This window comes from Hemibagrus wyckioides, linkage group LG13, assembly GCF_019097595.1.
Source record: "Hemibagrus wyckioides isolate EC202008001 linkage group LG13, SWU_Hwy_1.0, whole genome shotgun sequence".
In the NCBI taxonomy this organism is placed as follows: domain Eukaryota; kingdom Metazoa; phylum Chordata; class Actinopteri; order Siluriformes; family Bagridae; genus Hemibagrus; species Hemibagrus wyckioides.
In genome coordinates, this window is record NC_080722.1 from 3,159,180 (window position 1) to 3,185,901 (window position 26,722).

The 26,722-nt window shown below is 42.2% G+C and overlaps 1 protein-coding gene across 2 annotated transcripts in view; it reads left to right on the forward strand.

Annotated features, from left to right (window-relative positions):
- The window catches only part of odad2 (outer dynein arm docking complex subunit 2), an 88,337-nt gene that overhangs the window by 54,102 nt on the left and 7,513 nt on the right, over positions 1–26,722 (forward strand). For both annotated transcript variants that reach the window (XM_058405614.1, XM_058405612.1), the window contains 6 exons: positions 1,505–1,615; positions 1,796–1,950; positions 10,038–10,280; positions 15,718–15,832; positions 21,442–21,630; positions 22,662–22,883. In XM_058405614.1, coding sequence (XP_058261597.1) covers positions 1,505–1,615; positions 1,796–1,950; positions 10,038–10,280; positions 15,718–15,832; positions 21,442–21,630; positions 22,662–22,883 — 1,035 coding nt within the window. The remainder of the gene's footprint in view (positions 1–1,504; positions 1,616–1,795; positions 1,951–10,037; positions 10,281–15,717; positions 15,833–21,441; positions 21,631–22,661; positions 22,884–26,722) is intronic.

Genomic DNA, 26,722 nt, shown 5'->3' on the forward strand with positions numbered 1-26,722 from the left:
GTTCTGTCAGTCTTATGATGCAGGTATTAAGTAAAGTGTTACAGGTTACAACCTATTAAACCTGTATATCTTATACAGGTGATACTATATGACATAAACCTATTAAACCTGTATATCTTATACAGGTGATACCATATGACATAAACCTATTAAACCTGTATATCTTATACAGGTGATACTATATGACATAAACCTATTAAACCTGTATATCTTATACAGGTGATACTATATGACATAAACCTATTAAACCTGTATATCTTATACAGGTGATACCATATGACATAAACCTATTAAACCTGTATGTCTGATACAGGTGATACCATATGACATAAACCTATTAAACCTGTATATCTTATACAGGTGATACTATATGACATAAACCTATTAAACCTGTATATCTTATACAGGTGATACCATATGACATAAACCTATTAAACCTGTATATCTTATACAGGTGATACCATATGACATAAACCTATTAAACCTGTATATCTTATACAGGTGATACCATATGACATAAACCTATTAAACCTGTATGTCTGATACAGGTGATACCATATGACATAAACCTATTAAACCTGTATGTCTGATACAGGTGATACCATATGACATAAACCTATTAAACCTGTATATCTTATACAGGTGATACCATATGACATAAACCTATTAAACCTGTATGTCTGATACAGGTGATACCATATGACATAAACCTATTAAACCTGTATATCTGATACAGGTGATACCATATGACATAAACCTATTAAACCTGTATATCTTATACAGGTGATACCATATGACATAAACCTATTAAACCTGTATATCTTATACAGGTGATACCATATGACATAAACCTATTAAACCTGTATATCTTATACAGGTGATACCATATGACATAAACCTATTAAACCTGTATGTCTGATACAGGTGATACCATATGACATAAACCTATTAAACCTGTATGTCTGATACAGGTGATACCATATGACATAAACCTATTAAACCTGTATATCTGATACAGGTGATACCATATGACATAAACCTATTAAACCTGTATATCTGATACAGGTGATACCATATGACATAAACCTATTAAACCTGTATATCTGATACAGGTGATACCATATGACATAAACCTATTAAACCTGTATATCTTATACAGGTGATACTATATGACGTAAACCTATTAAACCTGTATGTCTGATACAGGTGATACCATATGACATAAACCTATTAAACCCGTATATCTCAAGCTAACTCATGTAGCTAGCTAATTTATTTAAAATCAACTTGAACAGGTTAAAGAAGGAGTCTAACAGCCTAACATGCATGTGTGTGCTTTTTTTATATGGTGCTCTATACTCATACTCGTTCTGATAATAAATAACAGTGCAGATGAATCACTAATAATAGCTAAAAATCGGATTCCTTAAAAAGACGTAACGCTAGATAAAGTAGCAGTTAATGTCCTGTTAGCTGAAGGATGTTCTCTGGTTCTCTTTGGCAGAGGAGCTACAGAATTGCCATACAGAGAGAGGGAATGATCGAGGACTTGGTGAAGAACCTTAGCTGTGACAACCAGGAGCTTCAGATGCACTGCGCGAGCGCCATCTTCAAGGTGATGTTCTAGCTGCCGAGCGGCGTGACTGACGGCCTTTCGGCTCGGCTAAAGTGCTTTCACAGCTGCACAAGGCTTCTTTCTCACTCCTCTGAAGTGGGAAGGGTTGGAAATAAATTGCAGACACGTGTATCACATCAGCTTGGGGCTGATTTGAAGTGTGTGTGTGTGTGTGTTTAGTGTGCAGAGGATAAGCAGACACGGGACCTGGTGCGGCAGTATAACGGCCTGCAGTCGCTGGTCACTTTACTGAAACAAGCCGACAACAAGCAACTTCTCGCCGCCACCACCGGCGCCATCTGGAAATGTTCCATCAGCATGAAGAACGTCACCAAGTACGCCTGCCTTTTACTGTTCATCACCATAGATAGATATAGATATTTAATAACCCCTGTTTAAATTATGGAAAGTGGGGACTTGTCTCTGTGCTGCTGAATCACCGATACGTACACACAGCTGGTACAAGAGGAAGAAAGAACCTGTTTCTTTACCTTCTCCTACTTCTGAGAATGACTTTATATAACTATAATCATTTCCATCACTCACGTCATGAGATACCCGAATGTCGAAATGTCCACAAAGCTCCTGCACAGAAGAGCAAATACACACCCTCTTCAAACCAATCACAACAAACCGGTCCGACAGAACAGAACCAAACAAATGAATCATTTAGCAATTAATGTGTTTATTTTTTTTCCTCACCGATCTTTCATCAGTGTAGAGGCTCTTGTTTAAACTCCCTTAGTGACTTTTACCTCCGGTGGTGAGACAGAGACTGACCTGAAGCTGAGAGCTCTTACTGTAAACATAGAACTCTTTATAATTCAATCAATTATAGTGATGCTGTGTTCACTCTGGGGATTAGCTCAGTGATTCTCAGGATGGGATTTAGGGACCCAGAGAGATCTATGAAGAACATCCAGGAGGTCTATCTGTCTATCTGTCTGTCTATCTATCTATCTATCTATCTATCTATCTATCTATCTATCTATCTATCTATCTATCTATCTATCTATCTATCTATCTGTCTGTCTGTCTGTCTGTCTGTCTGTCTGTCTATCTATCTATCTGTCTATCTATCTATCTATCTATCTATCTATCTATCTATCTATCTATCTATCTATCTATCTATCTATCTGTCTGTCTGTCTGTCTGTCTGTCTGTCTGTCAATCTATCTATCTATCTATCTATCTACCTATCTATCTATCTATCTATCTATCTGTCTGTCTGTCTGTCTGTCTGTCTGTCTGTCTGTCTGTCTGTCAATCTATCTATCTATCTATCTATCTATCTATCTGTCTGTCTGTCTGTCTATCTATCTATCTATCTATCTATCTATCTATCTATCTATCTATCTATCTATCTATCTATCTATCTATCTGTCTGTCTGTCTGTCTGTCTGTCTGTCAATCTATCTGTCTGTCTGTCTATGGAAATCAACTTGTTATGTTAAGGAGGCCAAGCACCAAAATGTGTTTTATTGAAGGAACATGGAACAAACAGGAAGCTCTGAAATATTATTTGACTTCTGTAAATAATCATCATGAAATGAATCCTTACTCAGAGGGTTTTGCAGGGTCCCTGATGACGAAAGGTCTGAGGATTCAGTTATAAACACAGAGGAAGGTGCAGCATCTTTCAGCAGAACTGGAATCAAATGCAATTTTTCACTTTCATTCAGAAACTGAATCATTGGGATTGTGTAGTTTTCAGACCTATCTGACATTTTCATAAAACTCTTATCGAATTCTTTTTCACTGGAGATGACGTAGGTGCTTGTCCGGTTGTTGGTTAGTATCGTGAATTTGTAATGGACTCAACAACAGTTTTTGTCAAAGGTTTTAATAGTTTTTGAACAGTTTAAGGTCAAGAGTGTGTGACGGAATCTCAGTGAAGTATACACACAAGACTGGTGGAGTTTCCTCGCTGTATGGAGTGTGTGTTATTGACGTGTGTGTGCGCTCTGTAATCGGCTGCAGATTGGCCGGTCACGTCTGCGCTCATGCCGTGAGAGCGAGTCGGACTCGGAGGATGTGCAATCACACGTGTCATGTCTTTACTCGCCGTCTCATTTGTTCACATCGCTCACTTTTTCCACCGCTCAGCGCTTGCCCTGCCGCACCTCATCCCATCTCCCCGCCGAGGACATCCAGAAGTCATTATTCCAACCAATTGCAAACATTTTTCTACACTCTGATCTTTTATGATGACTGTTTGCCAGAGGAATATGTTTACTCTTCATACGCCCACGCCATTAACGAGCGAGACGGTTAACGAGTTAGCTGAGAGAATCCACCCTCCGGTCGTGTGCTAGCTAATGACCTTTTAAATCGTTTGTCACTAATTGTACGGGGTTGTGGAGGACCAACCTCAACCTCCATTCCATTCCATTTCCCTCATCAAGCACCATGACGATCCTGGAGGCTTTCCTGCTCTAATTTTTCTGGCGCGGGACGTTTTTTTGAAGTCATTTTTTCCTCTCATGAATTAAAAAAAAAAAAAAAAAATCTTGGAAGCCTGACCTGGCAAGTGTTTTCCGTCACAAAGGTACTCTCATATAAAAATGATTTAGCAGTATTTACTTTGTCATGTGGTACGCATGTAGTATACAGGGTTCAAATATGCTTCATTTTATTCCACCATTACCTGTCTATAAATTACACAGTTTTATTTTTACAAGGCTGAGGCCAAGGATCTGATAAAGCAGCCTCACATTTTTAGTTTATGATAAGAGTGTTTTTGGATTTTTATGGCGTTTTGATAGATTTGGATCTGTGGACGTTTCTACTGTCTGGCTGCGTCCCAGACAGAAAATGGAGTTGTTTGGGAGGAGGAATGCAGAGGGAGGCTCGTGTCTGCAGTGGCCCAGTAGCAGTATGACTCTCTCTGTCTCTCTCTCTCTTTCTCATAACTCAAATCTAACAGAACCTTATCGTGCATTCATATCACATTAATCTCTTTCTGTGCCATCATCAATTCACTTAATGTCACGTTAACAGAAACACTCTCGAGTTTCTCAGCCGTGGTTTGAAAGGCGCTCGTTTCAGCATTTTTCCTCGGTGAATAATTTACATAAACACATGTTTTTTACTAACTAGCTGCTAAGCTCAATTCTACATCAGATGCAAAGATCGAATGCAGTTAATCACTTCACAGGACGTAATGCCAGGCCTGTTTCCTGGAGGTGGGAGAAGAGCAGGGAACCCTGAGGAACCTTGTATGTAAAGGAGGAGAATGTAAGGTTAGGGTTCTGTAGTTGATTATTTTCCTATAACAGCACATCATGAAGTGTTTTATTCCTCTTCCACAGCAGCAGTTTGGCAATGATCACACCACACACCATCGTCTTCTGTTCATTAACGAGCTGCGCCTCAGACTTTTTATCTGTTTATAGTTACATTTAATGTTGTGGAACATCCATCATACAAGTTCCATCTTTTCTTCTCTCTCTTGATCTTAATAAGCCAAAAAAACAGCTTGTTACTTCCATAATAAACTGCAAAGTGTAAACTGCTCTGTCCTGTCGATGTCATTGACACTGGAGACTCCTTCCATAAACTTTACATAAACACAGTTTACACAGAAATTATTTTATTTTATTTATTTCTATTTTCATTTTGTTTAATTTTGTTTAATTTTAATTTAATTTAATTTTCTTTTCTTTTATATCTTTTTATTTTAATTAATTTAATATTTTATTTTATTCATATTTAAATTTATTTTGTTTAATTTTGTTTAATTTTGTTTAATTTAATTTAATTTTATTTTATTATGTGGAGCGTTTGCTGTACCAAGCTGTTACTATAAAAACGATAACGCATCAGAACAACCTTCTGACAAATCAGGGTCCAGAACTCATCAACGCTGTGATATCCGCTAATGCTAGTAAAAAATTACAAAATTATAAATGCATGTTATTACATTATTATTATAAAGTTATTACTTTTGCTAATTTACTGCCATGGAATATTTTAAAATACAAATTACAGAATAAATCATAATGGGAATAATTCAAACTATTTTACCCAGAAAGGATATTTTGTGGTATTTATAGCCAGACTGCTACCTCTAAAAGCTTGTCTAATGCATTTCAAGCCTTTGGCTCGCACCTCATGCCCTGACTCACTCCACAACCTCTATTAGCATGAAAGGCAGCAGAGAGAGAAAGCCCGAGCGCCAGAGGAACAGCAGGGCCGAGGCTGGGCACCGCGTCCTGGCGAGTCATGGCCAAACGTACCTAATGACTCAGAGCTCTGTTAGCACAGCCCGCCAGCAATAATAATAAAAGTCATTATAATAATGAGACTAATAATCGCATGCTAGCTGCAATTGATGGCGCTGCATTTGCAAGCTTCAAAAATACCTCCAATTAGCGACCAATTTCAACAACCGATTACGTCCTGGATATGATAAAGTGGAATGCAGCAAAGAAAACGAGTGCGTAACAGCGCAGAAATGCTCCACATGCTCTCTTGGATGGCTCACACGCTTGGGTGTGAACAACGGTGAATTTCATACTTGAGAGGAAAAGCAGCGTGATGCCGGTCCGAGCGTTTTAATATACGTTTAAATTCCGCTCTATCAGGGCGATTCGTGTATAAAAACCTCAAGGTCGCACACTGAGCTTGTAATAAAATGACTCAACTGTTTTTGTCACACACTTAACAGAGCTTTTGACTGCGGCGTCTGGGATCGAGAGCACCGCAGTGCCCACTTCAACATCAATCACAGCGCGAGTGGCGTTTCGTGACAAAAATCGGTTTGGAACGCTTTTTACACTTTACAGCGGCTGTAATTTAAAGGACCCCCCCCCTTTGGTTTTCTCAAGCTGAAGTACATGAGCAGGTCAGACAGACAGCTCGAGTTGCCAGAGGCAGACAGCATGTCTTTGTTTGAGTGACGGTCATGTGAGAACGAGGAGAAAGCCTGGACGAAGGAGGAGGAGGAGGGAAATGAACAGGAGGCGTTTGGGAAGCAGGAGCGTGGTGCTGTGGGTTCAGATCCGGGGAAAAGACTGGCTGAGAATTAAAATAAGAAAAGTGTTAGTCGTTTACCTGAATAACGATGCATCCAAATAAGAAAATCGAGCAAACCGAGAGAGGAAAGATACACTGCAGAGTTTCTCACACCTGTGAACTATTTCTCTGTGTGATTCTAAACTAAAGAGAATCCTGGTCTTGTGTAGTTGTGTAGAGGTTTCACACTGCTCCTCCTTTCCCCGGGGTCAACACTGACCCTTCAGAATCTGCCCTTGTTTCACACTCTACATTCCTAAACCCCGCCTTAACCTTCTGCTTATTTGCATATTCACACATTGACAGCTCTCTTCGACTCGTCTCACGCTCTCACTTTTATCAGTCAGGAAGAAAGTTCAGCTCTGTGCTCCTGCACCCGAGCAGCTTCTGTTATCTTTCATAGCTTTCTCATCTTTTTTGCTCTTTTTAAGTTTGTCGTCCAGTCGACCGGCCGCTCCTTCCTTCCTCCATATCTGACTTCCGCTAATGTTTCAGCGTGACGTATTTCCCCATCGCTACGCCGCGTGCTTCCGTGATGTCGGGTGTTTCGTCTCCTGACTCTATCCATCGAGCCGTTTTTGTTCAGTGTTGTTCAGCTACTTCCTGGTTTTCACCTGATATCAGCTTCTCAGGTTCTGATTGGGTTTCTGTTGCTAAGCAACCAGCCGTAACAGTGAAGACGTTCAGCAGCGTGATGTGGAGTTAACTCTGTACAACACTCATCCTGCTTCAGAGCACAGCTTCTAACCTTTGAGGTTATGAAAAAGCAGGGTTGATGATAACCCGGGGTTGAGTGTGGTGTGAAAAGCTTGCTATTTATCATGGGACAAATACTGCAGCAAATGTGCCGTATGTTCATGTTTGTCTTGATGGTGTTTTATATTGAAAACAAAGGATATAATGATGCCCAAAGTTATCAGTGATGCTCAGGATCAGTGTCTGTATAATAGACAGGATGCAAGTGTCCTGGAACATGGAAAGTCCATAACCGCAGCGTAAACACAGGTCAGAATCAGGCAAACGCTCTGAAAAAAAAAACACATCAACTGAACAAGATTTCACAAAAGACAAAGACACAGAGTGGCTTAAATACACAAACTAATCAAGAACTAATCTGAAGCAGGTGCACACGATTACAACACAATAGAAAGAAAAAACAAAGACAAGACCGAGGCGGAGACAAGACGCTAATCATAACAAAAGTGCATGTGGATTAACAAACAAAACATAGGACACTGAAACGGCAGCAGGAGCCGTGATATGTACTGAGATAGGGAACGAAATCTGGGGACACAAACAGACTGAGATAGAGATGAGCAACAAAACACTATGACCAGGGAAACAAACCAGTATCAAGATAACAGAAAGCAAATGCACCAGGGTTCCATAAGGTTTACTGAATCTGAAACCAGATGGACGATGTGGAGGTGATGCTCAGATACAGACTTTTAGGTCATTTGGCAATCAGCCTTATCCAGAGCGCCTTACATTTTATCTCATTTTTAATGGGTTAAGGGCCTTGTTCAGGGGTCCAGCAGTGGGAGCATGTTGAACCTGGGATTCAAACTCACAACCTTCTGGTCAGTAATCCAACACATTACATTTACATTTCTGTTATTTGGCAGACACTCTTATACAGAGCCACTTACACATTCTTACACAACTAAGTAATTGAGGGTTAAGGGCCTTGCTCAAGGGCCCAGCAGTGGCAGCTTGGTGGATCTGGGATTCAAACTCATCACCTTTCTAACAGTAGTCCATCACCTTAACCACTATCCCACCATATCCCCTCAGTAAACGTGTTGCATGTGGAAACCACCTCAGGAGAAAAACAGCATTAAAGGTTCTAGAGTTTGGAGAGTTAGAATCCTGTATCAGAGTCTTTCCTCTAAATACAACCCTCTTTAGGAAACCAGATAGATCTAATTCACCTGAATGTGGAGGCTTGTGTAAAATGATATCAGTGAGCTTCTCAAGTAGCCTGACTTTCAGCTACTCCCTTCTCACGCTGCATTCATTTACTCTCCCTCAAAACAATCAATTTAATCAAAAATATTTTGGGTCACACTTTACTGCTGTCTCTTTCCCAACAAAATCTCGTGGCTCATAATGAGAAAACCGTAAAGCGCTAGAACTCGCTTCGCTCCGTTTCCTGATTTACGCTCCTCCATACCTGCCCGAATCAACATACACCTGCCACGTTGATTTGTTTGCTGGAAAAATATTGTTGCTAAAGCAGTCATCTTCTAAGCTTCTCTAACACAATAAATCATTAGGGCTGTTAGACAGAAGGTCCACTGTGAAGCACTTAGCGAGTTTGACAAGATTAAATAAGGCGACTTCTCTCTCTTCATCCTGCTGTTTGTAGCTACAGCTCATAAACACTGGTCCGTATTGTGGAAGTGTTGGTTTTACCACGAACACACACTTTCGACACCATTTATCAAGCACTAATCCACACATAGAGTATTAATCTCCAGCTCAGTGTTACAGAGTTTGATTATTCTCGACTTTTTACTGGATCCAGTTTGGCCACTCGTCCTCTTCATTACTGTGTTACTCGCATGAGAAGTTTTGTTGGACTGCGACCAAAACCAAGTGACCTTGGAGACACACTCCGATCTCCTTCAGGACGACGATGCCAGAAACCGTAACCGTGAATAAAAAGACTCATATAACTTAATCGTACATCAGAGGTTTGTCAAGGCTCTCTGTGACCGCAGCATTACCCGTTTTAAATGTTTACTGTAGTTCGCCACTGTACAGATCTTGGCAAAGGAAGCCAATGTTGCAGGCGAAAACGCTTTTTGTCCTGCTTCAAGCCGCAGAAAAGGACGGTCATTGAGAGTCAGTGTGTGTAGCGAGAAGCGTGGGAAACGATGCTGTGCAGTGCTGCAGTCACCTGATTTATTCCACTTGAACAATCCTACTATCACCTACATACTGTATACTTGAGGTTTTACACAATTAAGCTTCTAAGCTTTATTTAGAGCTGTTTTCTTTGAATGCCTAAGTATCTGATTACTTGCATATATGATAAACAACATAGCAGCTAAGCTAAATCTGTAAAGCTACAGGCCTACATGTTGTTGTTGAGTGCACAAAACTGACAGTGTTTTAGTCTTCAATAAACAAAATGCATTAAACATGCTGATTAAACAATCCATAGTGAGGTACACAAAGTTGATTATTTTGTCCCAAAGTGTTTTACTCCTTAATATACGCTCCAAGTAATGTATTTGTTGTTTTTAGTGATGATGTAGATCTTCCAGTAGTATTTCAAACTCAGCCACAGCCCACCCTTTCTCATGTTTCTCTTCTAGATTTCACCCTAATGCTCAGATAGTCAGTGTGATTCATTTGGATCTTCTTTATTTATGATACAGTGTCTCGCTGTGTCTCACAGGTTTGAGGAGTATAAGGCGCTGCAGATGCTGGTGGCTTTGCTGTCAGATCAGCCTGAAGAGGTGTTGGTTAACGTGGTGGGAGCTCTAGGAGAGTGCGCTCAAAGACCCATCAACCGTACCACCATCCGAAAGAGCGGTGGCATCCCTCCACTGGTCAGCCTGCTCACCGGAACCAACCAGGCCCTGCTCGTCAACGTCACCAGAGCTGTGGGAGCCTGCGCTACGGAGCCACAGAGCATGGAGTAAGTCATCACGGGGTCAGGCTTTACGTATCAACACAACTGTCAGCAACAGGTTTTGCATTATAGTGTACGTTCTTCGAGCAGGAGTCTCGCTTGTGGTTCTGAGGCCCATGAGTGGTTTTAGGGATTTCACTTTGTTCCTTTTGAGAATATTGTAAAGGCGAATTTTCCAAGCACACAATGTTCCAAGCTGAAAAAAATCTCTTTGGACCAAAGTGGACATGATTTGAAACTCTGGCTGCTTATCATCTCTGTCCAGCTCGGTGAGGATGGGAAGGGAACAGGACCGCTCTACTTCTTCAACACGACCTCTCCTGTGATATAGTATATCAGACCATTTACTAACCACAGCCCAGAATAGATTTAAGACTTTAAGTCAAGCGTTTTCCGACAGTAGCATACAGGCTTACATTGCTGGCAGCAGCAACGGTCCAACGAGCCAACTTTAAAATGGTTCCTCTGCCCTTGGCTTGGTTAAGGTTTAGAGGAAACCACAATGTTGCTCTGGCTGAAATATGCTGTTGCCACCAATTTGGTATTGTAAGCCAAGTTCCGCTCTTTCTTGGATTTAAAATGGTCTTTGAACAATGCTTCAGCAGCGTACAGTGAGGAATATCTCCATCTCAGCTCTTTTAGCGACGTCCGTAAACATCCCTCTTATTGTTTGCTTGGTTTGGTTTTTAGTAAGACGCAATGTTGTTCTTCTCAGTTCAACCCACTGTGTTCACCGCAACGGCGATGGATCCCAAGGGTCCCCAGAAGCCCGGACCGGCCTGATGTCTGTGTCCCATCCAAGACCTGACAGGTCCAGTGTGGAAACCCTCATGGCTCAGTGCTTTAATGACAGAGCGCAGGGATTTCTGTTTATGGTACCTGCTGATCTCCTCATATTTGTGGCCAGGGCGGAGGCCTTGATTGTTTCACTGCGGTCATTTTGTGTAAGCTACAGCACGAAGTTGGCATGAGCGGTCAGACCCAGCCACACGAAACTGGAACAGAGAGCAGGACATGCACCGAGAATACCTTTGGTCCTCCATGTGCACATCACATCCCTGGAATTAAGTTGAGCTTGATGAGGATCAATAAAGAACAGCCAGTTTAAAAGAAACTGAGGGATGCTCGAGACATGACTCATGGAAATTCATTCTGTTCTTGTTGTGCTAATTTCTTGTTGATTTTGTTAATGGTAAGGAAGTGATTTCCTTGAAGAGGTTGCAGGTGCTCCACAAGGGTGTAGCCTCATGCTTCTAGCTTTAAGCTGCGTTGTGATCTTGCCATCTGCCATCACAGCACCATGTTTTTTCTTTTTAAACTTCATTATTTGTGTTGACAATAAACTACCGTTAGTTCTCAGACAACATTTTGGTAGCTTTCCACTAAACAAATTAATCAAATAAGTTAGGAATTTGTTTACTTTGTTTGCTTCAGTAGATTGGTTAGCTTCAAAATGTAGAAATACTATGCAAGCAGTGATGAACAAACGAAGCTCATCCAATGGCTGCAGCGGATTAGAACATATGTTCATCCGTCTTTAGTAAACGCTTTATCCTGGTCGGGGATGAAGAGAATCCAGAGCCGATCCCAGGATAAGTGGATGCATGGTGGGAATACACTCGCCTACCTGCATGTTTCAGGAGGTGGGAGGAAATCAGAGAACCTGGATGAAACCTGCACCGAACAACAGGTGGTAACCTCAGGACTGACCTGGAGAACGTCTTTGATAGTGGGGTTTATGAAAGAACAACACCACAGTCCATCAGGGTGCATGAAGTCTGACACACTTCCTGTTGGAACTCTTCTGTGTTCATCTTTCTCTTTGTGGACACCATTATTTTCCCTAAAATGCTTTACACCACATGACTTCTAGTCGTGTTTGCCGAAATATTGGCGGCCTACTGAATTTTTGTCACTGAGTTCAAAATGCAATGGAGGAATATTTCAGAACATCTCTGAGCACATGCACTGCTACGATGTTTAGCTAAAATCCACCAACTGGAGCATGGACAGCTACAAATGATGAAACATTAAGCAAAGCATGCTAATGGATGGAAAAAATATGCTTTTTATCTCGCGCTCCATTTGAAGAGAATTTATTTATATTTTTCCTAACTTCATTTTGCTGCTGTAATGATGTCAGCAGATGATCAGCAAAATCCTGAAGTTTTTCCGCAAATCACGCAAAAGTTCTACGAAATTTCAATTCAATTTCATTTGTATAGCGGTTTGAGTCTTGTAACAAATTTGAGCCTTGTTATTAACACGTCAGCCTCGTAGCCTTGGAGGAATCGCTTTGTTGGTATCAGATCACGTTTAACACCGTAACCCAAAAGAAGAGTCGGCGCGAATAAAAAAACAAAGCCGTCATGTTTAACAGAGCTGGAGTGCCATGTGATTCTCTGGGAATTTCTCTAGTAGCACAGCACATGACCCAATGTGTTCCACTGTGTTTTGCACCATCTGAATCTTATTACTTTTACAAGACTGTTATAGACTCCAGTCCTATTCCTAATTAAGGCTGGACACAAATACAGAGCTTTATGTTCGAGCCGTCTCAGTTAGGCAAGCGTAACCAGAGATTGTCTAAAAGAATAATATGTTTATGGACGTATGCGACCGCAGTGGTGTAGTAAAAATCCACAGGGCTTGTTTTTGAAGAAATAAGGTCACTCTCTGAGTTTGTGTGAGAGCAACAAGGAGAGTTGGGCTCCAAAGAAAGAAAAAAAAGCATCACCTCCTAAGCAACATGTTCCAGTCATGTATATTTAGGACCGGCTCTTTATTTTTTACATTTACACTTAGTTGTGGACAGAAAGCCTTTATTTGCCTCCCACACACATTTTTCCTTTTTGTCTTGTGGCGTATTTTGAGAGCGCTATGGTGCAGTTTGTTAAGTAATTAGAATAGCTGCCATATGATCGTTTCCTGTCACAGACCAGCATGGTCACGTCTGTGTAGGACATTAAGCTGAGACTGTCCACACTGAGACTGCCCACTTACACAGTCTGAATGCCCTTACCAAGGTAAGTGACCAGTGTTAGTGTACACACTGAAAGAGGAGACGTGTTAATGTACACACCAAGACAGAAGACCAGTGTTAGTGTCCACACTGAGATAGGAGTCCAGTGTTAGTGACCACACTGAGATAGGAGTCCAGTGTTGGTGTCCACAATGAGATAGGAGTCCAGTGTTAGTGACCTCACTGAGATAGGAGTCCAGTGTTAGTGACCTCACTGAGATAGGAGTCCAGTGTTAGTGACCTCACTGAGATAGGAGTCCAGTGTTAGTGTCCACATTGAGACAGGAGACTCTGTCCTTAACCATGCCTTCTGCATCTATTCATACATACTCTGTTTGATTAGAACTTACCAAACGTGAGAACACTGTGCACGCTTTAAAGTTACATGTAAACACTTAAATGTAGCATGCTCATAAATCTCATGTCCTGTAACTCTACAAGTAAATCAGTGTACCTGAAAAGACTTTACTGTCCTCCATGTTTGTAAATCCTTCACCTTGTCTTCCTTTTTTAACCTACTCAGCACATTTAGCCCAACTCAGTGCTGTAAACGCAGGGATTTAGCGGTCCCTCAGGGTTTTCTTCTTGTCATGAATCAGGAGTTGATTTATAAGTTACAGAGACAAAGTCACAAGTCGCTGGATCCTCTCTGCCCAGTACAGGACCCCGAACCCTCAGGCAAAAAGAACCCCCCGATTACAGAGCGGTTTAGCAATCATGACAGCATTGAATGTCGGCCTTGTCGGGCGACACACACATGGGAAACGGGTTACGTGTTATTTATATTTAACAAACAGGCCACACTGAGGAGCCATTCTGCTCAGCTTCACATAGCCTGACTGCTGCCTTCAGTAGAGCGGTGTCCGCTGTGTGAAATACAGCCTGCGTTTAAAGCAAACCTCGCGCCCAACCAGTGAAATATAGAGAGGCTTGTCTGTACGGCTGTTTGATTTGGAAGGAGGACCTTCCCTGAGTTTTTTTCCTCCTGTGTGTCGGCAAAGAGATCCGAGTTGCCCGGCTAGCTGTATGTGAGCATGTTTGTCCGCGGCCCGCTGGAGCTATAAATATCTACACGGATCTCCTAATGGGAACATATTTCCTGTGGAGAGGCTTCTAGCCAGGTGAGACACTTATCATGTATCTTGTCATGTTTTGTGGCAATCGGACAGGTGAGGATCACTGACGGAAAAAAAACATGTATACTGGACCCCCATGTCTGCCTTGTGGCATGATTCACAGTGCCAGTGTTTTGTTTTGAGTTTAGATTGAGGTCATGTGCTTGTAGTTTACATTACCATGTAATCAGTTCTAGTCCTGTTTCTACAAACAAAATAATCTGAAAAAACAAATCCACAAACAAAGTAACAAAACCCAAAACAAAATAACAAATCTGAAAACAAAATAACAAATAAAAAAAACAAAATAACAAATCCAAATTATTTTGCATTTTTATTTATTTGTTATTTTTCTTTTCTGATTTGTTATTTTGGGGTTTTTTTTGGTTATTTTGTTTTCTGTTTTGTTTTGTTTTTTATTTGTTATTTTGTTTTCTGATTTATTTTGGTTTTTTTATTTGTTATTTTGTTTATTTTATTTGTTATTTTGTTTCCTGATTTGTTATTTTCTTTTTTCTGATTATTTTGTTTATTTTATTTGTTATTTTGTTTGTTATTTGTTATTTTGTTTCCTGATTTGTTATTTTTTTTATTTGTTATTTTGTTCTTTATTTGTTATTTTGTTTCCTGATTTGTTATTTTATTTTCTGATTTGTTATTTTTTTAAATTTTGTTTTCTGATTTGTTTTTTGTTTTTTTTATTTTGTTTTCTGATTTATTGTTTTCAGATTTGTTGTTTTCTTTTCAGATTTTTTTTATTGTTTTGTACTTCTCAGCCACTGTATGTTTTCAGCCCTGTGTTTCTATCTCATGTCCAGGTTTTCACTAGTCTCTCGGTCTGTAGTGTATTATCCTGCACATGTCTTGATAAGCCTGAGTGTCTCTTCCTCCTTGTTCTTTGCCTCAGCTCCTACTTCCTGCTTATCCTGACCTTGACAGTGATGTCCTGCTGTAGCTCTGAATAACAAACCCCACACTTTTACACTCCTATGTTCTGCCTCTGTGTTTTGTTTTGTGTTCACGTTATCTGCTTTTTGTTTACATTACCATGTGATCTAGTTCCTGTTCATGTCCGAGTGTGTCCTGATTGTGTCCAGGGTTTCAGTTGTGTCTTGTTCTCCTATTCCTCCTCCTCTGTTTGGGTGCTACTTCCTGCTTATCTTCTCTGACCTTGACCATGCTTTCTGATTAATCCTTTCTAAATATTATGCTGCTTTTTCACACTTGTGCTCTCTCTCTCTCTCTCTCTCTCTCTTTCTCTCTCTCACAGACACACACACTCACACACTTTTTCTCTCTCTCCCAGGATCATTGATGGTCTGGATGGAGTCCGTCTTCTCTGGTCCTTACTGAAGAACCCGAACCCGGCGGTTCAGGCCAGCGCCGCTTGGGCCATCTGTCCCTGTATAGAGAATGCAAAGGTAAAGTGGGTTTTACTGACTTCCCACTCCATCTAAAAATGTTTATACTAGTTTATACCCTTTAGCCCTCTAACATGACTCCATCAAAACACGTTTTCTTCAGTGTTTTGTCTAAATGACCCTCGTGTCAGATGATGGTGGAAAATAGGACGCAATAAACACACATCTTTATATATCTCAAATGCAGTGATATATGATTATAATCTGTAAATAATCTGTAAATATTCAGAGCTTCTGCAAGGCCTCCTGTCAGAACTGAGTATAAAAAAAGTCCACTTCACACTGAGGGGGAAAAAAACCCAAACACAGCTCTAGTACTAACAGTACTAACTGAGTCTGACATTTACACCATCAGTGTTTCAGATGACTTGGAAAGTTTAGTGACAGAAGAAAGACAAATACACAGCAGCGCTTATTTTGAGAGAGAGGGGGGGGTGAGAGGAGAGGGAGAGAGAGTGAGAGAGGGAAAGTGAGAGAGAGAGGGGGGGTGAGAGGGAGAGAGAGTGAGAGAGGGAAAGTGAGAGAGGGAGGGGGGGGGAGAGTGAGAGAGAGTGAGAGAGGGAAAGTGAGAGAGAGAGAGAGGGGGTGAGAGGGAGAGAGAGTGAGAGAGGGTAAGTGAGAGAGAGAGGGGGTGAGAGGGAGAGAGAGTGAGAGAGGGAAAGTGAGAGAGAGAGAGAGAGGGGGTGAGAGGGAGAGAGAGTGAGAGAGGGAAAGTGAGAGAGGGGGTGAGAGGGAGAGAGAGTGAGAGAGGGAAAGTGAGAGAGAGAGAGAGAGAGAGGGGGTGAGAGGGAGAGAGAGTGAGAGAGGGAAAGTGAGAGAGAGGGGGTGAGAGGGAGAGAGAGTGAGAGAGGGTAAGTGAGAGAGAGAGAGAGAGAGAGGGGGTGAGAGAGGGAGAGAGAGTGAGAGAGGGTAAGTGAGAGAGAGGGGGTGAGAGGAGAGGGAGAGAGAGTGAGAGAGGGAAAGTGAGCGAGAGAGAGAGGGGGTGAGAGGGAGAGAGAGTGAGAGAGGGAAAGAGAGAGAGGGGGTGAGAGGGAGAGAGAGTGAGAGAGGGAAAGAGAGGGGGGGTGAGAGGGAGAGAGAGTGAGAGAGGGAAAGTGAGAGAGAGAGAGGTGGGGTGAGAGGGAGAGAGAGGGAGAGAGGGAAAGTGAGAGAGGGGGGGTGAAAGGGAGAGAGAGTGAGACTTTTGACTTTTACAAAACTTTATTTGAACAAGTCACATATCATAGAAATCACAGAGACTTAATAAATAAATGAATAAATGTGTATTAAAATAACAGACAGAGAGAGAGAGAGAGAGAGAGAGAGAGAGAGGCATGTGGCTTGAGTTAGCAGCTCCAGGGCAGGTTCAGGAGAACTGTACTGGATGAACAGCATGAGGAGACCAGTGACTGCAGGAGAACACACACACACACACACACACACACACTCGGATACATACTCACACACACACACACACACACACTCGGATACATACTCACACACACACACACACACACACACACACACTCGGATACATACACACACACACTCGGATACATACACACACACACACACACACACACACTTGGATACATACTCACACACACCCACACACACTCGGATACATACACACACACACTCGGATACATACACACACACACACACACACACACTCGGATACATACACACACACACACACACACACACGGATACATACTCACACACACACACACGCACACACACTTGGATACATACTCACACACACCCACACACACACACACTCGGATACATACACACACTCGGATACATACACACACACACACACACTTGGATACATACTCACACACACCCACACACACACTCGGATACATACACACACACACACACACTCGGAAACATACACACACACACACACACACTCGGATACATACACACACACACACACACACACTCGGATACATACACACACACACACACACACTTGGATACTTACTCACACACACCCACACACACACTCGGATACATACACACACACACACACACACACTCGGAAACATACACACACACACACACACACTTGGATACATACTCACACACACCCACACACACACTCGGATACATACACACACACACTCGGAAACATACACACACACACACACTCGGATACATACACACACACACACACACACTTGGATACATACTCTCACACACACACACACACACTCGGATACATACTTACACACACACACATTTGGATACATACTTACACACACACACACACACACACTCTACTTGCGTAATCACACACACTTGAATACTTGCGTACACACACACACACACACACACACTCCGGGTCTCTAGTCATTTTACGCACTATTTCATGATTAGATCTTAATGAAAGTCACGTCTGATCTAAGAATAATCAGAATGTGTGTGTAGTTTTACGGCCAGCAGCCGTGAGCCCGGCGGCGTGATTGCTCCAAATGTCTGCTTTTCACTCGCATAGCACTTCCACTTTGTGTGAATTTCTCCAGATTACGCAGGTAGACACGTCTTTTGTCTGTCTCTCTCTATTCTGTCTATTCTGTCTCACTTTCTTTCATTCTTCACTTTTTTCATTTCCCCTTTTTTCTCTCTTGGCCTTTTCCTCTCGATTCCTTCATGATACACTTGATTTTTACAAGGTGGAAATGTACTTGCCTTTTTCTCTCTTTTTATCACACCACCAGCCCTGACACACACACACACACACACACACACACACTCTCAGTGCTGCGTGCTGTGTGTGCTGATGTGTGCCGGTTGGAGATGTTTTTGTGAGAGGGGATTTGAAAGGAATTCTTAGTGACCCGCCACAGCTGGTGACTTTAACACGCTTCCTCCATCTCTCCTTTACCTCTTGTTCTCTCTCTGCCTCGATTCATCAGTATTCCAACACTGTCATTTCCTGCTCCTCTCTCCTCTCTACTCTCTCATCTCTTCTCCACTTGTCTCTGCATTCTCTCTCTCTCTCTCTCTCTCTCTCTCTCTAGCCCAGATTCACCAAACCTCAGACTCACCTCTTGGAATGACTTCTAACAAAGGCTGCCATCCCATCCTTCCATCTCTCTCTCTCTCTCTCTCTCTCTCTCTCCCTCTCTCTCTCTCTCTCTCTCTCTCTCTCTCTTTACTGGCCACTCAGTTCTCAGTGCAGGACAGTAAAATGTCCAATCTGCTATTTTTTGGGGTTTGAGATTTTGACTCTACAGTGCAAGGTGCACAGAACAGGATATTACATGTGAGTTGGTTCTAGCAGGACATTGATTCAGGCTGGACATTGGTTCAAGCTGGACACTGGCTCTAGCTGATTCTAGGTAGACACTGGTTCCAGCTGTTCTAGCTGGACACTAGTTCTAGCTGATTCTAGCTGAACACTGATTCTAGCTGGACACTGGTTCTAGCTGTTCTAGCTGGACACTGGTTCTAGCTGGACACTAGTTCTAGCTGATTCTAGCGGAACACTGATTCTAGCTGATTCTAGCTGGACACTGGTTCTGGCTGTTCTAGCTGATTCTAGCGGAACACTGATTCTAGCTGATTCTAGCTGGACACTGGTTCTGGCTGTTCTAGCTGGACACTGGTTCTGGCTGTTCTAGCTGGACACTGGTTCTGGCTGTTCTAGCTGGACACTGGTTCTGGCTGTTCTAGCTGATTCTAGCGGAACACTGATTCTAGCTGATTCTAGCTGGACACTGGTTCTGGCTGTTCTAGCTGGACACTGGTTCTGGCTGTTCTAGCTGGACACTGGTTCTGGCTGTTCTAGCTGATTCTAGCGGAACACTGATTCTAGCTGATTCTAGCTGGACACTGGTTCTGGCTGTTCTAGCTGGACACTGGTTCTGGCTGTTCTAGCTGGACACTGGTTCTGGCTGTTCTAGCTGATTCTAGCGGAACACTGATTCTAGCTGATTCTAGCTGGACACTGGTTCTGGCTGTTCTAGCTGGACACTGGTTCTGGCTGTTCTAGCTGGACACTGGTTCTGGCTGTTCTAGCTGGACACTGGTTCTGGCTGATTTTAGCTTGACACTGGTTCTAGCTGTTCTAGCTGAACACTGATTCTAGCTGATTCTAGCTGGACACTGGTTCTGGCTGTTCTAGCTGGACACTGGTTCTGGCTGTTCTAGCTGGACATTAGTTCTAGCTGATTCTAGCGGAACACTGATTCTAGCTGATTCTAGCTGGACACTGGTTCTGGCTGATTTTAGCTGGACACTGGTTCTAGCTGTTCTAGCTGAACACTGATTCTAGCTGATTCTAGCTGGACACTGGTTCTGGCTGTTCTAGCTGGACACTGGTTCTGGCTGTTCTAGCTGGACATTAGTTCTAGCTGATTCTAGCGGAACACTGATTCTAGCTGATTCTAGCTGGACACTGGTTCTGGCTGATCTTAGCTGGACACTGGTTCTAGCTGTTCTAGCTGAACACTGATTCTAGCTGATTCTAGCTGGACACTGGTTCTAGCTGTTCTAGCTGAACACTGATTCTAGCTGATTCTAGCCAAACACAAGTTCTACAGTATTTGATTCTAGCAGAACACTGGTTCTAGCTGATTCTAGCTGGACACTGGTTCTGGCTGTTTGTAGCTGGACACTGGTTCTAGCTGGGTGTAGCTAGATACTGCTTCTAGCTGGTTTTAGTTGGATATAGGTTCTAGCTGAACACTGGTTCTAGCTGATTCTAGCTGAACGCTGGTTCTGGCTGAACACTGGTTCTAGCTGAACACTGGTTCTAGCTGATTCTAGCTGAACACTGGTTCTAGCTGATTCTAGCTGGACACTGGTTCTGGCTGTTTGTAGCTGGACACTGGTTCTAGCTGGGTGTAGCTAGATACTGCTTCTAGCTGGTTTTAGTTGGATATAGGTTCTAGCTGGACACTGGGTCTAGCTGATTCTAGATACACACTAGTTCAGGCTGGATCTGTCTGGACATTGGTTTAATTTTTCCTTTCCTCTCACATGTTCATTAGTTATTTAGATGTTCTCTGGCCTACACCCTGGTCATTAACCCTGTTAGCATGGTGTAGGTTTCTATATGTTTGCTTAGTCATAACTGAACTGTATAAAAACAGCAGATCCATTATTAGCCAATCAGAAAGCAGTATTCCCCACGCTTTGTGTGACTGACTGAGATTAGTCTGAGTTTAATCAGCAGTGTGTACTGACTCTAACCTTCGTCTTTTATACCTCAATACACACTGTGTTCACAATTGTATTTATTTCTAACAGAATTGTGTTTATGTTTATAGCTCTTGGCAGACGTGGTTGTGTTTCAGCGTCGCACCGTCCAGCAGCCAGGCTGTAATTTACACGTCTGTGTGCTGCTGTTAAAGGTGTCTGACTGCTGTTTCATAATTACTGGAAACACACTAATGCCATATTGGTGAGATGTTTCCTGCACCACAGAGAGTTTGACCAGTACTCGTGGATGCTGTGTATGTGTGTGTGTGTGTGTGTGTCCACTCTTCCACTGTGGTTATCCTCAGTATAAGCTACGTCATTGTCAGACATATAGATTGATGATATTATTTCAAATATATATTGATTTGTAAGTAGTATAAATATTTTCATCTTTTTTATTGTGTGTGTTTAAGGATGCTGGGGAAATGGTGCGCTCCTTCGTGGGCGGCTTGGAGCTGATTGTTAATCTGCTGAACTCTCCGAACCTGGAGGTGCTGGCCAGCGTGTGCGCAGCCATATCCAATATCGCCAAAGACGAGGAGAACCTGGCCGTCATCACTGACCACGGAGTCGTACCCATGCTCTCCAAACTCACCAACACCGTGAGTTTTAACACACCACTCACACTCCTGCGTCCGGAATAAAGCCCTCAGTGTTCTGCAGGAATAGGATAATAATCAGAGATGGAGTGGAGTGATGAAGTGGAATTAGTCTTAACGCCCTGGAGCTGTTTAGCTTCACATCCTGCTGTGTTGTTCCCCCCCCCCCTCATCAGCCATTGCAACTTTTTATTCCTCTGCCAGTTGGGTTGTTGGATTCATATGAGTTTATCACCAGTAAATAAACTGATTAGATTTTTGAATTGATCCCAGAGGGGTAAAAGGTCACAGCAAGGTCAGTTGTCTGAAATAGATTCCTTTAATAGCTTCCTCGATGTTGGTAGTATGTTCTAAGGCATTTGTTAGCGACACATCATACTTGGGGATGTGGTAGCTTAGTGGTTAAGGTGGTAGCCTACTGATCAGAAGCTTGTGAGTTCCAGTCCCAGGTTCACCAAGCTGTCACTGCTGGGCCCCTGAGCAAGGCTCTTAATGCTCAGTTGTATAAAACAAAAGAGAAAAATTGTAAGTTGCTCTGGATAACGGTGTCTGCCAAATGATATTCCTTTATAGTTATGGAGCGTCCATGAAGCATGTGAGTTCCTGTTCTCACTTCCGTTATAGCAGCTATAAACAGTCTTTCTCTCATCAGCACCTTTCATTTTCTCGCTCCTAAAGTTAACTAGATTAGAAACATGTTGCTTATGTTACTAAGAAACCGCAAAGAAAGATGATAGACTTTCTCATGCCTGAAGACTTACTGACGCTGGAGACTCCTTCCATTACCGTGTTAAATAAACATACAGAAAGTCATCGGTCATTGGACCAAGTGGAGGGGTGTCCCAATACTTTTGGCAATACAGTGTTATACAGCTTTATGACTCAAAGATACTGTGAAAGAAAATGAATCAACAACATTTGACCAATCAGAATTCAGAACCCATCAGCGCTGGACTGCTTTCTAGTAGAGTTACTGTATGTATATTGTGTCTAAAGATCTCTAACAGGACACGTGGTGGTGTTTTGTGTTGCAGACGGATGATAAGTTGCGGAGATATCTGTCCGAGGCCATCGCTCGCTGCTGCATGTGGGGTTCTAACCGCATGGCGTTCGGCGAGGCCGGGGCTGTGGCTCCTCTAGTGCGCTACCTCTGCTCTAAAGACCCTGAGGTGCACCAGGCCACGGCTCAGGCCCTCTACCAGCTCTCCAGGGACCCAAACAACTGCATCACCATGCACCAGAGCGGCGTCGTCAAGGTACACACACACACACACACACTCCTTTCTGTTTACACCTGGATTATATTTACAATAACATTATATTTAGTCCTAATTAAGCTTTATCATGTTTTTCCAGTACATAGCTGATGAATACTCATTTTTTCAAAAATGTTTTTTTATTTTGAAACCTAAAAAATCAGAAACAAATAAACAATAAACAAGCATTGTTTATCAATCTATTACCAATTTTTAAAGAAATTCACTTTCTCACAAGCATTTTTCTTTAATGTAACCTTTATATTATGTTGATTATTATTTATTTCACTGTGTCGAGTCAGATTTAAATACTAATTTATGAATTAATTTACTATTTATGGTTTGTGAAATAATAATAATAATAATAATAATAATAATACTTATTATTATTATTATTATTATTATTGTTGTTGTTGTTATTATGTATTTTGGCTGCTCTTTTTACTTCTGTGCAAGACTTTCATCATTTTAAAAAAAATATTTTATTATAATTTTTTGATCTGATGACATTTCACTTGAACATTTAGAAACGTAACAGCTACAAAAGTCGTAATGGCATTTTATCACTTAATCTCTAAAGATGTTCAGTTTTTTGTGGAGCTTCTTCAGCTCTTCTTATACAACAGCACCTTAAAATCCATATGGTACGGATTTTACAGTGAGAGCTCATTCACAGGGACTTGTACGGTCCACAAGCCACATAATAAACTGTTTTAAAAGTCTTTTACTTGTCAAAACAAAACGGTTAATTATTTATATTTATATTAAGTTTCTGTTCTGTGATTTTTATGTAACGTTTATGGAAGGAGTCTCCAGTCTCAGTGCTTTGTAACAGGTTTCAGGATAGATGTGTTTATATTCCTAGTTTCTCAGTAAGATGACAAGCTGCTGTGTGTGTGTGTGTGTATGTGTGTGTGTGTGTGTGTTTTATTAATTTCAAGAGATAAAATGTTCAAATTTGTTTTTAACATATAGCTCTGATGATGAATTATTCTGTTTTATTTATTTAAATTCTTTTCTGAGTTCCTGTTCATTTCCGGCTCTAAGACTTGCAGCGTGTTCAACTTTATTGAAGTGTAGCTGACATTTACACTTACACACACACACACACGTTATTTCCAGCCCCCTCTTCTTCTTCTTCTTCTTCTACTTCTTCTTTTAAGTGACGTGTGAAAACATCACTAATAAATTTTGAAAGGCTGCAAACTGTTTTCCGAGGCCTTGTGGAGCAGCGAGGGCAGACAGAACAAGGCCTCGTTTTCTTTCTCGTGCAGCGGAAGCTCTAGCGCGTTTTCTAACCGTCATGGGAATTGGGCTGAGCAAACAGCAGTGTGTGTGTGCTGAGTGCCGCTTTTCCCGGCCAGTCCCACCGCTCCCAGGATGCCAGGGCAGAAGAGCACGCAAACGCTGTCGCCCGGGGGAACGGTTGCTAAGCGAGCGCCTGGACTGGGACGTGGAGGAATGGCAGCGTGGCGAGTCTCTGGATCTCGTGAAAGCTGTAGGAGCGCGAGGCCACTAGACGCTTAACCTCCAAGTGACAGCTATTTGAAGTGGCTGCTACGTCTAGATGCCATATAATATTAATACGAGTCCTCCAGTAACAAGCAGCGGGCTGTAAAGCGTGTAATATTCTGTGCGTCATGTACGAACATGCAAAAGGTTTATAGGCACTGCTGGGCAAAAACCTGGCACGGAGAAAAGCTTTAGGATTTGTGGGATTTGTATGCCAGAGTGTGCAAGACTGAAAGCTTTGTAGAAAGCTGCAGTGTGTTATAAAAATTATTCAGTACGAGTCTCTCAGACGTGCCACTTACATCAATTATATCAGCTCAGGTGATTACCGCCGAAATATTCTCATGCTCTGAGCCACCACAGATCCGTAAACCATTTATTTTTTATTCTTTATTTAACCAAAAAGACTGACCTTTTGGATGCTGTTAAAGATTCAGGCAGTGCTATTATAGTAACTAACACCGGTCAATTAGTCACCATAACAATGTCAATATTTTTATTAATAATTTATTTACTATTCTTAGGAGAAAATGTTCATCAGCAGCTCTGCTTAATTTCTCAGTATTGACTTAAAAATGATCCAGGACCCAGTAAGAGCATAGAGCTGAGCAGCTAAGGGTTAACATGCTGGGATTTGAGCCCAGAATCTTCCAATCAAAGCTCAGAATCCTAACCACTGCACTACCACTGCCCCCAAACCATTCAAACTACTATAAATATGTGGAAAAACAGTATAATGTAAGTATAGTAGAAGGAAGTGTTAACCAACACTCAGAGCAGTGCCGAAGCGAATAAATAAACATGTTGGATTGTGTAGCTAGGCTTTATATACTGTAGGGTCACTGAGTGCTTCTGTGAGAGTATACATGACAACAGCACACTCGCCGGTTTATTCTTAGACGCCCCTAAGCCAAGCCCTGAACGCTGATGCAGATAACGTGTGTTAATGTGTGAAGGGATATAAAAACCTTTTTTTAAAGAATGTTCAGTTTCACAGATCATGTGGTTGAGACTGGAGGTGTGCGCCCGGGGCTGCGGTCTCATGGGACACTGGGAGGTTTTTACTGGACTTTCATGCAGGCGTGAGTGCGCAGTCAGGTATGAAGATCACATACCTTCTTAGGAGGAAGACTCACACTGGACAGATGAAGGTGTCTATTGGACATGTGAATCCCCACACTGGACAGATGAAGCTCCTACTGGACGTGTGAATCCCCACACTGGATAGATGAAGCTCTCTACTGGACATGTGAATCCCCACACTGGACAGATGAAGCTCTCTACTGGACATGTGAATCCCCACACTGGACAGATGAAGCTCTCTACTGGACGTGTGAATCCCCACACTGGACAGATGAAGCTCTCTACTGGACATGTGAATCCCCACACTGGACAGATGAAGCCCTACGCTGAAAATATGAAGCTCTAGCTTGAAAAGCATTGGAAAGGTGAAGCCCCGGATCAGAAAGATGAAGCCCCAGAGCAGAAAGATGAAGCCCCAGAGCAGAAAGATGAAGCCCCAGAGCAGAAAGGTGAAGCCCCAGATCAGAAAGGTGAAGCCCCAGATCAGAAAGATGAAGCCCCAGATCAGAAAGGTGAAGCCCCAGATCAGAAAGGTGAAGCTCCAGATCAGAAAGGTGAAGCCCCAGAGCAGAAAGATGAAGCCCCAGGGCAGAAAGATGAAGCCCCAGAGCAGAAAGGTGAAGCCCCAGATCAGAAAGGTGAAGCCCCAGATCAGAAAGGTGAAGCCCCACATAGGAAAGATGAAGCTCCACATTGGGCAGATGAAGCCCCACATAGGCTGGACGGAGTAATCCCAAGGCCAGCAGATAGAAAGTTCTAGGTTGGTCAGAAGAACCTCAGCAGGACAAAGGACCACTTTTGGTTTTGATTCCAGGCTGTCAGTTTATCACAAAGCCATGTTCTGAGTTTCCCTGATTTCTAGAAGCTCCATGTAATCTACTCTCAGAAGCTCCTCGTGTGTAAAAATCTAAAAAGAAAATGATTCGAATTTTAAAAAATAAGCAGATTTTTTAAGAACATGTGGCTTATTAACTTAGTAACCTCATGGTCAGGGCCACGCTATCTTAAAGGGAAGCTACTAGATGTTTATATTCTGGAAAGTAAAGCCACAGTACTGCACATCTCTCTGGTTATGAACTGGAGTGATGTAGCTGGTTGAGGTTGAGGACATCCCGAGAGTTTTATTTCCTTCAGAGTGGGTTAGTAGAGTTCACATTTAATCCGAAAACCTAGGCCACGCCCACGTCGTGTTCAAATACAGTCTGAATACAGATACAGTTCCACAGTCTAGTAGCAGATGTCCG